Source organism: Dromaius novaehollandiae, chromosome 2 (assembly GCF_036370855.1).
Source record: "Dromaius novaehollandiae isolate bDroNov1 chromosome 2, bDroNov1.hap1, whole genome shotgun sequence".
NCBI classification, from domain to species: domain Eukaryota; kingdom Metazoa; phylum Chordata; class Aves; order Casuariiformes; family Dromaiidae; genus Dromaius; species Dromaius novaehollandiae.
The window spans coordinates 114,214,140-114,231,462 of NC_088099.1; the positions used below are offsets into that span (position 1 = coordinate 114,214,140).

The following is a 17,323-nucleotide window of genomic DNA, read 5'->3' on the forward strand; positions in this document are numbered from 1 at the left end:
AAAATCCTTCCTAGTCTCCAGAATACTTTGAAACATCTAATACAGTATGAAGACTTCGTAAGAATATGTATGAGACTTTCTAGCCAGCCCACAAGCAGAGACTGCACTTAGCACTGTTCAGCATATGTATTATCCTACATACTCATAGGTAACAGACATTCTCTGTTGCTACATTCTTGCACCTTGGGTTATTTTTTGGGAGGATGACTTTTACAGCAAAATACTGTCTATGAAAGGAAACATTCACCCAGCTTCAGTCACCAAATTAGTGATCTTAATTTGCTAGAGCTCCCTACCAACTGAGAGAAATAGGCTTTTCTGGACTGCAGTTTGTCTTAACTATCTTAGATGTCTATCTTGGGATGGCATAAATTGTACCTGAGAGGTGTGCCTTGTTTGCAAGGCAGTATAGATGATGCTGACAAATTTAGACATCTATAGTATAGCCAGCTAAAGCCATGTGATAGGAATCCCACTTGTAGTGTGCATGGATCTCTTCCAAACTGGCTGAAAAGCTTTCTAAATAGTATTTTGTGCTTTCTGAAAACAGACTGGGTCTATATCTTCCAAATATCAAACTGTGAGCTGGTGAGTCTGAGGTCTAGGCCTGAGTTCAGATCCAAAGACACTGGAGGAAAATGGAGCCCCAAAAGGCCTCTCTTAGAGAGGAAAAGCAGAATTGGCAAGGCAAGCTGCCATCAACACTCCTGAAATGGGGAAACTTTTTGCTGGATGTGAGACGGAAGGGAGACCACCACAGCTGGTTGGGCCTCAATCCCATTTTGTCTTAGTTAACCACTGAACCATGGCTTTAACCTCCTTCATGCCTTATTTTAAGGTGAAAAGAGCAGAAGTAGGAAGCTTGTTGTTGCCTGTTGAAGCATTCCTTTTTACAGAAACCTTCTGTTTTTCTCCTGCCAATGCTTGGCCATCTCTGCAGACTTAAAGAACAAGTGGCATCTGGTGATCGACCGCCTTACAGTGCTGTTTTTGAAATTCCTGGAGTATTTTCATAAGATGCAAGTCTTTGTTTGGTGGCTTTTGGAGCTGCACATCATCAAAATTGTTTCCTCTTACATCATCTGGGTCACAGTGAAAGAGGCAAGTAAACACCCACTGTCAAAATCTTGCCTGTGGTGGAGGCTTCTCAGCATCAGTGGTCCCAAGCGTAGGGAGAGACCTGCTTCTTCATGTCAGACCTTACCGAAGTTGTGGGATCCAGCAGGGCTTGTCAGCAGCTGGGGACCTGCCCTGACATCTTCCTCCCGCAGTGATATTCTTCCTCCCCAGATGTTCTCAGCCCTCCCTCTCTATCCAGATACTAAGGTTTTGTTAGATTAATTCTTTGGACTCAGAGATGTAATCCTTTCCCTACTTCTCCCTCCAGCCGCAGCCATTTCACAGCACAGTGGCATTTCACATCACTAAATCTGTTTGAGTTGTTCTCCTTTTGCACCCCATATCCATGTAGTTGTTATCTCACTCTTTCCTGTCTCCTTCAGCCATGCAGGGTCAGATATTTGTATATCTGGGTTCTGAATCAGGTCAGTGAAATATCCAGATTTAGAAATTAACAAGCAGACAGACTTTTGGGGGAAGGAAAACTTACTTCTCTCCCAGCCCCTTTTTCCCAAAGGAAAAGTGTTCTGTTCTAGGTTTTTTTCAGTCTGATTATTTCACTGATCTCCTTTAGAATAGCTACACAAGCAGTGTGTGGGCATCATCCAGGGATGGAGGGTGTAGAACAGGGTTGGGAAGGATCATCTAGGAGAATTACTTTAACTGGATCTGATACTGAAGAAACAGGAACATGGAAATACACCTTAAGAAAATGGAGCAACGTGTGTAGCTGTGTCTTGGTGCAAACAGTGTAAGTTCTTCTTCCAGCATAGCTGTTTCTTGAACTGAGTAAGACCAGATTCACTAAATAGCAAAAAAGTCCTTTTTCTCATATCTTTGGGAAAAAAAGGTCAAAATGATGAAGGCAAGTTCCATAGACAAATGAATGCATGCCATCTCTCCTTGTTTCATGTGTACTAAAGCAGGAGGACCAGCTTGTCATCCCTTGTGTTTCACATGCTATTGTTTGTAGGGTGGGTACGTAGTTTTGTGGATCTAATAGGATTAATATTATTTAGGAGATAATGTTCTTCCTAAACTGACTATTAAGTTTTCCCTTCTTCACTGACCACTTTGTGTCTGTATTACTGTGAGTATTGTTATAAATGTTTTTTCAGCATTTTTCTCACAGTTTCTCTATGTTCCTTTGTTTTGAGTGATTTATTTTGAATGATTATGGAAGAGGTCAGACTTTCTCAGTTCTCTTGCTACTCCATGTAATTTCTCTCCATCCTGTTTTTGTGTTTTCAGGTGTCTCTGTTTAACTTTGTATTTTTATGTGCCTGGGCTCTTGCTTTGCCATATGCTCAGTTTCGCCCATTGGCATCCAGCATCTGCACTGTTTGGACATGTGTGATTATTGTCTGCAAAATGTTGTACCAGCTCACGTCTATTGATCCCAGCACTTTTTCCAGTAACTGTACATTGGTGAGTACAAGTACATACTAAAAAGGATTTGACTGCTGCCTTCTTCAATAAAGAGGAACAAAGGAAGCATATCAAGTATTGAAAACTACAGTACACCTGATGTATTTTTGCTAATTATCATTGCCACCCCGAGTAGCTTCAAAGAGATTTTTTATAAACCATTGCATTTTCTTTTTAGCCTGGAGAAAATGAAACTGCAGTAAATTTAGAAGAACTGAAAACTTCAGTCCTTTACAGTGGGCCAGTTGATCCTGCAGAGTGGGTTGGATTGAGGAAATCTTATCCTCTGCTGGTGTACTTAAGGGTAACTTCTTTAATTACCTGTATTGAGATATTTTCTTACTTGTGATGAAATTAGCAACGCCTTTGAAATATATCATCTGCCACACAAAATATTTGATGCAAGCCATTGATAATAGGGAAGTATGGAGGGGAAGAGAGAGCAGAATGCTCTATTATGTAGGACATTTCCAGCCATGTTTCAGGAGGTCACATGTATCCGTTGAGATAAATTGCATGTAGAGCTATGGCTTTCTGACTCTACATCTGTTAGAAGTACTCTAAGAATGTTATATTTAAGAGCTATAAGTAATAAGCAGATACAGAGATACCAGATACCAAAGGACTGAAGGGTCTGGTTGGAATAATTGCCTTGAATGATAGTATCTGCTATAAGCAGTTATTTTTTTTAAGTGCTTATTCCTTAGCCACAATTTAGAAAATGTAATGAGGTAAGCAAATAATTCGTTCAGGCACTAGTAAAGTGATATTTTTTTTTCTTCTCGTTTTTGCTTGATGCCCATGAGCAATATTTTATCATTTCTGTCTTGATTTAGAAATCCTGTTTAAAGTAAAAGCATGTCAACTCCCAAAGGGAATCTTGCATGACTCCTCTTGGTTTAAAGAATCTCTGAAGTCCTGTATTCATTATTTAAGATAATCGGAAAGTTGTTCATTGAACAACAGCAAGTTTTAATCTAACTGTGGGTTTATTCCTTGTTTCTTTCCTGATGACTTGCCTCTGCGTGCTTTGTTTGTGGAGGGCAGACCTGCCAAGCTTTAATTGCCAATAAAGTCAGAATACATTATTAAACCCTGGGCATGCCATGTGCCTCTCACTGTTAAGAATATACATGGGGAAAAGCAATTGCTGACACAAGAGCTCTGCATGGAGGGTGAAGTTGCCTAGTGGTGTCTGGCTTGATGCTAGCAGCTTTGCAGTTGTAAATAGATAATATTTTGACATTAGAAATTATTCTAGATTCATTATCTTTGACTTAATAGCAAAGAAAATGTCCCCTCTATCTAGAAGAATTGGTCCTATGCTAGACCTGAAGTCCCCAAGCTTCAAGTTTCTGTTATGTCCCTTTAAAGATATGCATTCAAAATGTCTGCACTGTTGAAGTGAAGCAGTTATCCATCACGGATTATGTAAATCCCTCCCCAGCATGACTGGGAAGCCCAGAGACAACAAACAAAAATAACTTGTCAAAAAAAAAAAACCAGGAGCACATGTTTCAGGACTTTCTTGTCCCAGATATTTCTCAGTGAAGAGAGATCTAGAGTTGGCACTTCAGCTTCAACTGTGGCTTCCTTGAGGAAAATTCTCTGGGCTGGTATTTTTAACCAACTTTTATAGTTGGTTAACACCTCTCTTCCATGGAGCACAGGACAGATGTCCCTAGAGAAAAAGCTCATCAGAGACTCAAAAGCTCATGAAGACTGCATCCTAGTCAACCTCGTGTTGGGACAGAAAGAGCTCTGCCTGAGTCAAGACTGGTAGTTAAACTAATGATTGTTAATTTAAAAGGCTATCCAGGTTATATTTGCACTGTCAAAGGTGCTTGCAGTTTTAGAGAGTTAGTGCTTGCCAGTGAGCCCCTGCAACTGATGCTTGGATGCTTTGTGGATGCTTGTAGCCTGGCATCCCCGCAAAGCAAAGCATGATATCTTCAGAGAAGCCATGAAACTTAAGAGAGGGCACATGGATGTGTTAATGACACTTCCCTTCCTTTCCACAGCTTTTCTTTGTAATATTTTTTAATGAACTTCTTTAAACATATCTTCTGAATGTCAGTACATTTCATCAAAATCTCACAAAATCGCACTTTGTTTCAATGTCAGTAGATGTAAGTCCCAGTGTACCTTGGAGTACGGAAGCTTTCGGTGGTAACATTTATCTGAGTATTCATTGGTTTATGCTTATCCGAAAGTTTTACAGCTTCTTGTGGTTTTGATTTTTATTGGTGTTCTGGTTGTATCTCCCATAGAATAACTTACTGATGCTGGCTATTCTGGCCTTTGAAGTTACAATTTACCGTCATCAAGAGTACTACAGATGTCGAAATAATCTTACTGCACCTGTGACTAAAACCATTTTCCATGATATTACAAGAGCACATCTGGATGATGGACTGGTAAACTGTGTCAAGTATTTCATAAACTATTTCTTCTACAAGTTTGGTTTGGAGGTAAGTCCTAATATACTAATTTTATTTAGGGCATCATTCTGAAGTTTTCGGTTGTGTGAGTTTTGGATACTAGCTTGAGCTATGTTTGACAGCTGGATGCTTCATAGTCATCACCCACATCAGACCTTGCCACAGTTACCATCTCTCTGCTAGTAGTGGTTTTCCTCATTTTCTTTTCATGCTTTATTTGTTTTCTTTTATTACTGTTTTCCATTGACCAGACCTGCTAGTTTTTAACTCAACAGAAGTGGTAACAGGCGAGTTAAGGGACTGAACTGAGGAATGCCCTCCCATGTGCATCCGTGCATGCACACGCACACACACTCAAAGTGAACCAAGTACTACAGGAGCAGAAGGAGGAAGCTGGGGCTAGCAGACCACTGTCTCTGTTAAAGCATTTCTGAACTGCTCTTGCCTCTGGCTGCACTTGGGCATCCTTCCTTTTATGCTAGTTGCTATAACTGCTAACAATCTGCAGGAGCAAGAGCTCCAGGGGAGATGATTGCTGCTTTGTGCCACTGGTGTAAGAGAAAGTTCTTTCTCCAAAGAACTTTTCAGCAGACAAGCTGCACACAGAATGAGGAGAGACGCAAATACAAATGAGTGAGGGGATTTTTCTGAAGACTTATGACATATCCTGAATCTCTGGTAGGTGTCTTATTAAGTAGAAGGTCAGCTTGTCTGCTATATCAGCAGCAGTGGCCCTAATGAAAAGTAGAGGCTAGAGTTTAGTAGTAGAGTTTAGGCTCAAATAATGTCTGCAGCTATTGCTTCATCTGTGTTCTCACCTCCTCTGTATGTTCACGACATATGAAGTGTACTTTAAAAAATGTAGAAATAGTGATTTTTCACAAATTTCAAAAGCTATCTTCAGAAAGCAAGTGTTGAAATCCTAGGCTAATACACCCCAAATCTAATCATAATGATGTTCTTTACCTGTGCGTGCAGTCAGAATTAACCACTACCACTCCTTGTTACTGATGGTAACAAGTAAACAGTAAACTGCTCACAGCCAATCTGAGGATTAGGAATGAGTCAAAATTAAAATTAATCAGCAAGTTCTTTCCTGCAGGAAATAAATTTAACCTCATCCTACTCTGTTGGAGGAGACAGAAGAGCAAAACAGTGAAGTCCATTGAATAAATTATTCACTATGAATTATGCACTAAGTTTGAAAACATGCTTCACGGCACTAAGTGAGGGAACTACTTTAAGTGGAACCATAGAACAGAAATGCTCTGGGATAAAGAGCTTTAAGAAAAATTGAGAACTAAAGCTGCCTTACGGCAGTTGACTCGCTTTGTCTATAGGCAATAGAAGTTACATTGTCTAAATCCTTTTTCTTTTCATCTGGTTCCCACATGAGGATACGCTTTAGCTGTTATTCTTAATGGTTCCTTTTCTTTTTCACATCTGTAAGTGCTATCAAAATAAATGGCAGTGTAATATGTGCTTTGCTTGGCAACAATTAAACGTTTCACGTATAGGCTACTGTAACAATGCTCTCTCCGTTTTGTATCTTTAGGTATCACATAATGGAAACTTGATTTACTGCTGTATTCAGGCAGTCAACACTGATAGAAAAGCATCTAAAATTTGGGGTGTTGGGATGGGGTCAGGGAGTTTGCTATTGGAGCAATACAAAGTGTTTTAGTGTGTTGATTTGCAAAGAGCTAGTTTGCATTCAGCCCCAGTACGTCTCCAAGAATTCTGTCATTATCCAGAATAGTTTATCAATACTGACCGATCAATAGCAATAGTATATTGACTAAGGCTTATTTTTCTTTATCTCCTCTCCAGACCTGTTTTCTTCTGTCGGTTAATGTAATCGGTCAACGAATGGATTTCTATGCCATGATTCATGCCTTCTGGTTGATTGCTGTATTGTATCGACGTAGAAGAAAAGCTATTGCAGAGATCTGGCCAAAGTATTGCTGTTTTCTGGCATGCATCATTACGTTCCAATACTTCCTTTGTATTGGCATTCCACCTGCTCCTTGTAAAGGTAAGGACACTTTCCTTTTATGGATAATTATTGCTGCTTGCTTTTACAGGAAAGTGCTGGAAAACTGATAAATATTCAGAAGAGAAGGGTGAAGTAATTGTTATAAACTACTGATGGCATTTTTGCGTGCTTCCCTCATATAGACTATCCATGGAGAAGTGGTAATGCCAACTTCAACTCCAACATCATAAAGTGGTTATACTTTCCAGACTTCATTGTGAAACCAAATCCTGTCTTCCTTGTCTGTAAGTATTTTAGCACATAGTTGTGAAGTGTTTATGTGTATTTTGCTTAATACATCTGTACTGTGTAAATTGAAGCCAGCCTTTTATTTACTCTTGAGGAGCAAGCTAACGTATTCTGTGGGTTATTGAATACTAAGTGTGGTTGTGTGTATAATAAAAAATATCAAAGAATTAGTAAGTTTTGCATCTGATTTTAAATTCTCTATCCCATTTTTAATGAAGCAGAATCAGAAAATATGATTTTTTTTCCATTTTCTAATCTCTTTCACAATAAAAAAACTTAGAAGAAAATGACAGATAAAAATTTAAATGCAATAATAAATGTCAGACTGATGTCAAATGCATTAAAAATAACAGTCTTATAGATTCAAAGTGTGGGAAGCACTCAGGTAACTACATTATAGCATGTCACCACTACTCCCTACACCTCAGTTAATGGCTGGATTTTTCATTCAACCACTTTATCCTCCTAGATGATTTCATGTTGCTGCTGTGTGCATCCTTACAAAGACAAACATTTGAAGATGAGAATAAAGCTGCAGTACGAATCATGGCTGGAGACAATGTGGAAATTTGCATGAATCTTGAGGCATCATCATTTAGCCAGCATAATCCGGTTCCTGACTTCATTCACTGCCGGTAAAGCTGAATCTTAAACACCTGGAAAAGTTCTCTAGTGTGAAAGTAGTAGAAAGTCACAGCTTCCAATTTTAGTGCTGTTATTTGTATATGTTCCTATCTCATAACATACCTTTTGCTGCTGTATGAGACAGAAGATAGGTAGTTTCTGGGTAATTAGCTTCTGCCTTAGAAAAGGGCAGATGGAAACAATCTAGAGTGTGTTTCTAACACTGGCTGCTCTGAGTGCTGCCGTCCAAGTTGTGCTGCCATTCTAAGTGGTGCCATCCCCAAAGGGTTGTTCAGCGAGAAATTTGCCGGAAAGTACATATTCCCTCCATGAATGTCCTGTGAGGCATCTTCTGTCGTGGACTTCATCACTCCCTTGCCTTCCTCCAGAACACACACATGCGAGCAAGAACCCACTGTAGTCTGAATTTGCTCATCTAGATGTTTAATCCCACGAAAGTAAAAGTTAAGTAAAGTAAAAAGAAAGTAAAAGGAAAGTAAAATCAAAATAATACTCTATGAGAATGTCCTTTCTGCTATTCCATCTAGAGCTAAGAAACTAGAAAGTGTCTTGGAAGGACAACTGGCTTGTCTCAACACTACACACAGGATTGTTTAAGAAGTTTGATAACACAAAACGGGGGCAGAGCCTGAGGCAATCTGCTCCAGCTGGTCTTTGAATAATGAAGCCATTTCTATGTGATCATATTTCAGCAGGGACAGATTAGCTTAGCCCTTCTGACTTGTTCTGTGCATAATCTTAGTTTAAGGTCTCTGCAAAGGTTTGCTGCAGTGTGTGAGAGTTACCAGGAGGAGGAAGATTCATTAGCTACTGTGTTTTGCTAAGCTAAATGTTTGTCTTGAAAGCTAATGCATGTTACCAATACAAGTCTCAGTGTGAAAGGAATAACAAAATGGCTAGCAAAATCTTTTTTTTAAATTTTGCTGATAAATTTTTATTTTTTTACCAGAGAAGTGTTGTCATCAAAATCCCTTCTTAAGATCTTACGCTGATCCTTCTGTTTCTGTTAGAAATGGTGGCCAAGGGTATCTTGAAATCACTTTAAAAAGGAGACCACTGAAACACGTTCAGTTGACTCACTCACCCAGAGATTTATAGTCCATTCTGGTTGCAGGGTGCAATATTCCAATCTACACAGCAGGCAGGATGCCCCAGATCCACTAATCTAAACAGAAAGAAAGAAGTCATAACCTCTTTTCAAAATACTCCATCAGGTGGGGATGCTTTCCAAGAGACATCAGCCAAATAGGGCTTAGCAGAGAGGAATAAGTAGGGGGATTGGCTGAGTTTTTCTTGTTACCGCTGCTGTGGTATCCATGTTAGCAAAAACCTAACACAGCAGTTGCCCCAGGCACTTTGAAATGCTTGCTCACTGAGAAAGATCATCACTGGTGATGTGGCTGCTGGCAGAAAGAAGAGATCTTATTTTCCCACCTCAGTCCAGAAAAAGATCATTGTGAAAAAACTCGTTAGTGATGAGGCTATATTTGATGGGTATCTTCAGGAGGAAAAAAGAAGCAAGAAAATCACTGCTTTCTAAGCAGACTCTTGGCATCTTTTCAAAGTTCCTTGGAATCTGATAGGTATTTCTAGTTGTCTGTAGAAGATATACCCAAATGGCCCAGCATGAAAAGCTTGAAGAACAAAGGATGTCCTTTGAAGATTTTGGATGGGAATCAGGGTCAGGTTTATAAATGGAAAGCCAAGTCCAAGCTGAACTGACGTGCTGCCTCTCCACAATCCTTTGGGTTAAGTTCTGTCTTTTGATTCATATGCATGGTATGTATCAGCTTGAAGTCATTGGTGGCTTCATGTGCATTCAAACACAGTACTTGGCAGATATGAGAAAACAGACCAGCGTATAGATGATCAACAATATGCAGCCATTTGACTGGGAGTTTACAACTTGCATTTAGGCATTACCAATATTGCTAGTGGAGGATAAAAAAAACCCAGAAAATCAGTTCCATTAGTAATGGTCAACTGAACAAAGAAGCTGTGATAATTTTATACTTGTTCCAGCCAGAAATCTGTGTGACTGTTTCAAGTGATAGTTTTATGCTGCCTGAATGAGAAAGGGAATGAAAAGAACAAGGCAGAGAAGGAAACAGAGCAGAGTCATTTTTGTTTGAAAATTCCATCAAATGAATAGAAAATCCATTCATTTCGAGAACAGAAGAAATGCCTGTTCGTGGTGTCTTTTCTTGTAGATGCTCGGGCAGGTAATCTGTAACTCTTTCCTTTGTTTCCTTTGCCAGCTTCCTGAAATTGTAATGAGAACATACTTGCAGAGTGTGTGGATAGATATAAACACACCTGCCTTTAATGTGAACTGCTTAGCAGATCTCGTCTTCTTGATGGGATCTTTCTTCAAGCCCTGACTTGTCCCCTTCAATGCTTTCATTACAATGAAGATTTTCCCAGGCTTTAAATTGTGTTATTTTTGAGATACTGCACTGCCCACATGAAATCTTAAATGCCTAATTTGCTTCAAAGAAGAACCAGAGAGTGGCTGGATAGTCTCTTAGGGTGACTTCCAATCTTTTATTGAGGATTATAAATCTTTAAAGAGAAGGATTCTCAAGCTCTGGAGAATGTACAGAAGGTGTATCTCAGAAGAAAATATATGTATCTGGCATCCATTCGAGACAATTTGGAACTGAAAGGCCTTTGTCTATAAATATTTCTTGCACATGGCATCAAAAGTTGCGGAATAGTCTAAATATTTCTTCACACGGACAGCAACCTGGTTCAAGGCTTAGCTAAGCAGGTGAAATGAAAAATGGCATTTATCCAAAAGTCAGTTGGAAAGAACCAAATAAATGAAGAGAACTTTGTTATGAATAAATTACAAAGTATCAAAGTAATTATTGCTTAGTGTTCATGTGTTTTCTGAGAAGCCCAATGTGTATTCAATGCCATATAAAACAAGTGGCAGCTGTGGACTCAAGCACTCTTCTGATGTATCTCCTCCCTTGATAAGATGCTGTGCAGTCACTGTTCCAGTAGGCTAAAAAGCTTTTTATTACAATATAATGGTGGCAGAAAAAGAACATGTCTCCAAATGCTTAATTTTCCCGGAGAAATATGTGAAATCAGCAATGATAAATGCAGTCTAAGGAAGAGATTTGCTGAAATTATCTTGTCTTTCCACCCTCAGATTTCTCAGGAGATATGTGCTTGACCCCAAGAGAGAGCACAACTGAAGGGTTTAAAACAAAAATAAAACTTAAGAATAGAAGTAGGAGCTTTTATGCAGGATTTAAAGTGACTTCACTGGGGGTAATCCATTCCCACAGACAGTTTCTAATGCTGAAGAATTCTTGTATCAGTTCCCAAGCAGCCTTCAGGTGTTCTCCTAGACTTTGATAGTGAAATAATTTGGGTTACTAGTTAATTATGTCTTAAGAGCAGAAATATTATTAACAGCGAATCACTGAACTGTTGCCTTTAATATCTGCACCCGATTATGTGATGGTGGTGATCCACATGCAAAGCAAATCAGATGGCTGATAAGGGAAGGAAATGGAGAGAGAGAACAACAGCTCTGCCAATGTGAAGAAGCACTGAGCTATCAGTCAGCGTGACAGCATAATAATCGCTCATTCATGTGTCAACAGAAAGTGTGCTTTTTCCCTAAACTTCAAAGTGCTGACTGAGGACAAACACCTTCCATGACAAGGATTACTGGCCACAGTATCAGGGCCTTTCACATACAGAGAAGTCGGGCCACTAGACTGTCCACAGCCAAACACATCACTGAGCCTGCTGCGAACACAGCTACACCAAGAGCAGTCTTTTTGCAACTGGCTTGATTGTATTGCAGTTAAAAATTAATAGACATAAATCCCTCTGGAAATAAAATATTGAAGCAATTGTGATAAGACTAATAAAGCTTTAGTACATAAAGCAGATCATTTGACATGGACAGCCATCTGAGGTTACAATGGTTTTGATGGATGGTTGGAATGAACTTCAGATTTTGTTCTTCCTGTTTTTGAATAAAGTGGTACGGTAAATTTTTCTAAAATGTCATCCAGAATATCATTGGGTCCTGCTGATGATACAGTTGGCCTATCAGTGTAGGGTTTTTTTTCTTTTTCGTCCATCTTTCAGTTACTTATATTTCAGTTACTTACAAGTTTTGCATTCATTGGTTATCAGACTAACAATACTGAGCTGTAGTTTGATGCTCTTGGTAAACTAGTGGCTAACCTTCCTTGGAAGTCTGGCTGTATTCCTTGCTTCCAGCTACACTCCCACCATTTCTGCTAGCTGGCACTTGCACTTGTCACACCCAGCAGTAAGGTGGTTCATAGGCTGAATGGGCAGAAAATTTTCCCTTCCTTCTGTCCTCCCCCCAGAATAAACAGGCTCAGGCAAATTTACTTCTTTAAACCAGTTCAAAGAGCCAGAACCAGAGAAGGGGCAGGAACACACAGTGGAGGAGATGAAGGGGAGTGGGACTATCCCCTTAGGAAGCAGCTGACTCTCAGATTTTGTAGTGTATTGTGAAATACACTATATCCCGAGGGTGGCCTCTCCTTTCTGTGACTGGATGTGGATTTAAAGACCACTTGGAAGATGAAGTTTGGAAGATTTGCATAGCATTAAACTAAGGATCTGTGTGGGCTACAGTGAAAGCATAAAATTATGGTATATGCTATTGAAGACTAAGCATCTTCTTCTGTCTATGAAGAAGTTTTCCAGCAGAGGGTAAGCACCCTAACTCTCTATGTTTATGTAGGGTCTTCTTAGGTGCTAAGGTGGCTTTTTGTTCCAGTCCCCCACGGTTGCATTATAAACTGAAGAGCAGGGAACCAAAAGTCCTCACATCCTAACTTTTTGTTTTTCCACATGGAATTTGGCCAATCTTCGAAGACTTTCATCTGAGAATATTTTCTTTGAATTTTTGTGATTTGTATTATATTCTTCAGTTTGCCACCCATTTTTGCTCTACCGGTTAAATGGAAAGAAGAGAGTTCCCTCATCTTACAGGAACAGTAGAAACCTAACAGTAGAAACCTAACATTGTCACCACAGAAGGCAAACTGTGTGACTCAGCTTTGTCTGCAGCTGGACCCCAATATGAAGTCAAGATAATTGCTTATGTATACTCAGATTTTTTGACAGCATTTTCTCATGGGGTTTCCACTCATTTGTGATTGGAGAGGCAGTATGCTGAGAACTCCCCAAGACACATCTTTCTTCCTGCTCTTACAGCATTTGACCTTCCTATATTATTCTAAATAACTAATGAAAATTAGGGAGATCCTTGGAAGATGATTTCATACAGTAATAGACAAATAGAGGAGTTTTTGCATATTACAACTGCAAGAAATATGTTTGTTGGAATATTTTCATGTACCTGAGACTACCTGTGTAGTTCTGTCCATCGTGTTCAGTGTGACACTGTCCTTGGGCCAGCATAGATGCGCCTGAGATGGTCAATGATTTTTATAGGTCAGGAGTGCCCTGAATGACTTCTTCAAACACCATTTTGTAGGATATCAGCTTCAAAGTGAAGTCCTTGGGAATCATTTTCATATATGGGCTTGCTTGTAATTGTATATATTTGAAAATCAGGAAGATTTACGTCTCCAAGAACCAACTGCATCATTTGTTGCTTGACACAGTTGTCTTGCCATCACTTTTCACCTTGTTTTGCTGTTTTTTGGTTTAGTGATGTCCAGCACAATTATATTTACCATGTATTTTGAAAATGAGAAGAACAGTTGTATTTAATGTTTTAGATGCCTGCAAAAAATGTAATAAATGGTTAATATTGTAGTGAGAAAATAGCCAAATTATTGTCTTCCTATTCATATTCTCTCTAGTTTCTGGAAGTTTTAATCTTAGAGTGATATTTGCTGTTGGACTCTGCCTCAACCAAATGCCATGTATATCTGCTGGAAAGTTTGAATCCAGGCAGCTCCAGTTGTCTTAGAGGTTCAGAGTCCATGTCTGTTTAAGTGTGTTAAGATATTCCTGTTCGTTTGATTTTCAGCTTTTCTCAAAAGATGCTGATGCATTTTGTTGGTAGCAGAGGACAAGACAAATATTGCAGTTGTAAGAACAGTGTCAGAAAGCTGATCTCTTCCTAGACATCCCACACATCAATAATTATTATTAATGGAATACCAAATATTGTGGTAGGGTTTTTTTTTTTTTTTTTTTTTTTTGAAACAATGAGAACACCATTTCTAGTGTATATTAAGCTATTGAAGATCTGTTCAATAGACTTGTTAATGTTGTATTGCTCAAAACCCATAGCATCTCTAAAATCATGAATTTTTTAGATTGTACAGGCAGTAGTCCATAAATTTCTTTAATGTATGTGGGAAATAAACATAAAGGACCTTTCTCGTCACCTTTCATTAAAAGTCCCTCTAGCTGGCTTCAGCAAGCAAACTGTATAATACAGGCCTATAAATGTAGGACTGTAAATATATACTGCTAGAAAGTTCTGAGCCTGAGAACATCGAGCAGCAGGGGCCCTTTTATGTGGCTTCATACAGTGCATTTAGTTCATTTACTCCTTATATCGTTTGGCTTCAGTAGAAGCATGCTCATATAGTGCTCTCTCCTTGCCTGGTTTCCTGACAAATCTAGTTTCACAGCCTATGTGAACAGACCCTGAACACACAGTACATCTGGAATCAAAACACTAAACTGAGGGAAACTAAGAATTAGCTGGTTTTGCACTGTTTAGCTATATCTGAAATTCTATATTGCTTTTGGCAGATATTCTTATTTGAAAGCTCACTGAGTCAATATTAAGTCAGGATTTTGAAGAATCTGAAAATACCAAATTGGTTCTTACTGTTTCCCATTGTGGGCCAGGCAGATTTCAGATAGTTCTGTCTTGCAGCTTCCTGGCAAATGTTTCAGTAAATTGTAACACATTTACCTTCTGTAGAAACCTTTTATCCCTCAAAACTTTTACAGTTGATCTCCATTGGAGAAAGATATTTTTAGCAGCTGTCTTTGAAAACTGGGCTTTTAACCAGACTGAATTCCCTAGAAGTCATCAATAAATACAGCATTGTTTGCAGTGGAGCACTGTAGCTTGCTTCTGAAGACAGATTTGCTATAGTATTAACAAGACTTTTTAAAAAATGATCTCAGATAGCTTTTAACTTGCATGTGTAGTGTTGCCAGTTAATATTACCCTATCATGAAGTTTGGTGAGAACATATTTTTCCCCATTTTATGACATGAGGCTTGATTGTTAAGTGCTCTGACCAGGGTGTGGCAAGTATGGACAAACTAGAATTGAGTGATTAGCCCCACAGATGTTAGTGTTAATCTTAAGCAGGTGCCCAAATGCTGAAGTGGGACCAGAACACAGGTTGTAGGTGCAAAGAGTGGCCAGTAGCACTGATGAAGGAAAGGAAGCATTGTACTCAGAAACTGGTAACTCTTTCTCCTTTTACTTCCAGGTCCTACTTAGATATGTATAAGGTGATAATATTTAGTTACCTGTTCTGGGTTGTGCTTACTATAATCTTCATAACGGGAACCACAAGGATCAGTATATTCTGTATGGGCTACTTGGTAGCCTGCTTCTATTTCCTTCTCTTTGGTGGAGACCTGTTGCTGAAGCCCATCAGGAGCATTCTGCGTTACTGGGACTGGCTAATTGCGTACAATGTCTTTGTGATTACAATGAAGAACATTCTCTCGGTAAGTCGCTGCTGCTTTTCCTCTGCTCTGAGCACTTTTGTGGTTTCATTGCAGGAGTGCACAGTGCTTTGAGTGGTCATTAAAAATCCTTTTCAGGACCACAACCTTCTGCTAGTGCAAAGTAGGCTCCCGTTTAGTTCAGAAACTGCAAGTGCATATGCAGAAAATGCCAATGCGTACATGTTATAGGAAAGTGTGCACCATTGTACTCAGTCCAGCTCTGTGACAGCTCATGAGCTATTTTAAAAGGGCCAAATTTGGGGGGTGCCTACTTAAATCTCTCCTTAGAAGCCTGAGAAAATCTCAGTGGAATGAGAAATGAGTAAGAACTGAAAGATTACTTATACAATGGATAAATAGTGCACATTTAATTAAACCTTTTACTTAAAACTACAATTTTAAAGCCTAATAGCAGATGCAGTTTTTGTCCAATATGTGTTATAATTAGTGAAATTGACTAAAAAATTACAAACTGCATCCCCGTTTTCTTTAAAATTCATGTACGTTTCAAATGAAGTCACCCATATTTCATAACTATATATTAAAAATTAATTATTAAATACTTCTGCAAAATATTAAGGGTTTTCTTACATTAATCAACTATTTAGAGCAGATTCTTGTAGTGGCACTGATAAGTGATTGAGACAAGCCAGTAATTTAAAACTTTATGAAAGATAAATTTAGATTTATTCTTGGCAATCACTTTTTACCTTTGAACATTTTTACTGCTGGACTGAAAAGAGCAGGCATTTTTCTTTTTACATTTATATAAGTCACTGTACTGAAATAAAATTGATTTATGGGTGGTTTGAATTTGCGAATGTTCTAAATGCTTACATATGTGCTTCATTTTATGCTTGGGAATTTAGTGGGGCTACGCGTGTGTTAAGTTAAACTTGTCCATGTACATTTGCAAGAATAAATCAGTGATTTATAAAAGTTGCCTAGCTGTCACATTGCATCACATGCCAGATGTATTACTTTCTCTGCAAAAACACAAACAAAAAGCTACATACCTGCTATCTCACTGATAATCGAAAGAACAAATTCTTGCTATTTAAAGGTGATATATGTCACTGGTAAAGACACATATTCTTTTAATCTGTTTTACTTATGAAATATAATACAGCCAATGGGAGTCACAATATTTTTAATGTAATGTAAAGAGTTGCAATACTTTTCTTATCTTTCTATCTGCTGTCCCTTGTTATATGAAACTATGTCCCTTGTTATATGAAACTATTCTTTTACCCTGCAGATAGGGGCATGTGGCTATATTGAATCACTGATTAAGAATAGTTGCTGGTTGATTCAGGCATTTAGCCTGGCCTGTACAGTTAAAGGCTATCGTATTCGTAAGTATAGCTCATTTTTCTACATAATTTTCTGTAAGTACAGAATCCCTTCAAATCTTCTGCCATATGTATGCTGTGCCCTCTCCTGATATGTTACTTTGAAAATAATATCATACTTGCAAGTTCAGTTAATAGAGCTTGGTCCTATATCAACAAGGATGATAGAATATTGAAAATGTTTAACAGAACTGAGGGAGATACATATATACAGAGAGAATTATCAAAAAAAAAACAAAAAACAAAAAAACCCCCAGCCAATGTTTGCAGTAAGTGAACAATTTAATGATACCAGAGCTTACCACCATTTCCATGCCTATGCAGCTGATACGATATCTGTGGGTCTGGTTTCACAGTACAACTTGAGC

General features: G+C 38.6%; 1 protein-coding gene across 3 annotated transcripts in view; it reads left to right on the top strand.

The window, feature by feature from the left end:
- Nucleotides 1-17,323, top strand: part of PIEZO2 (piezo type mechanosensitive ion channel component 2) — a 320,150-nt gene that overhangs the window by 244,947 nt on the left and 57,880 nt on the right. For all 3 annotated transcript variants that reach the window (XM_064507195.1, XM_064507196.1, XM_064507197.1), the window contains exons 19-27: nt 941-1,101; nt 2,371-2,547; nt 2,726-2,851; nt 4,818-5,018; nt 6,819-7,023; nt 7,167-7,268; nt 7,742-7,907; nt 15,360-15,603; nt 16,862-16,958. In XM_064507195.1, coding sequence (XP_064363265.1) covers nt 941-1,101; nt 2,371-2,547; nt 2,726-2,851; nt 4,818-5,018; nt 6,819-7,023; nt 7,167-7,268; nt 7,742-7,907; nt 15,360-15,603; nt 16,862-16,958 — 1,479 coding nt within the window. The remainder of the gene's footprint in view (nt 1-940; nt 1,102-2,370; nt 2,548-2,725; nt 2,852-4,817; nt 5,019-6,818; nt 7,024-7,166; nt 7,269-7,741; nt 7,908-15,359; nt 15,604-16,861; nt 16,959-17,323) is intronic.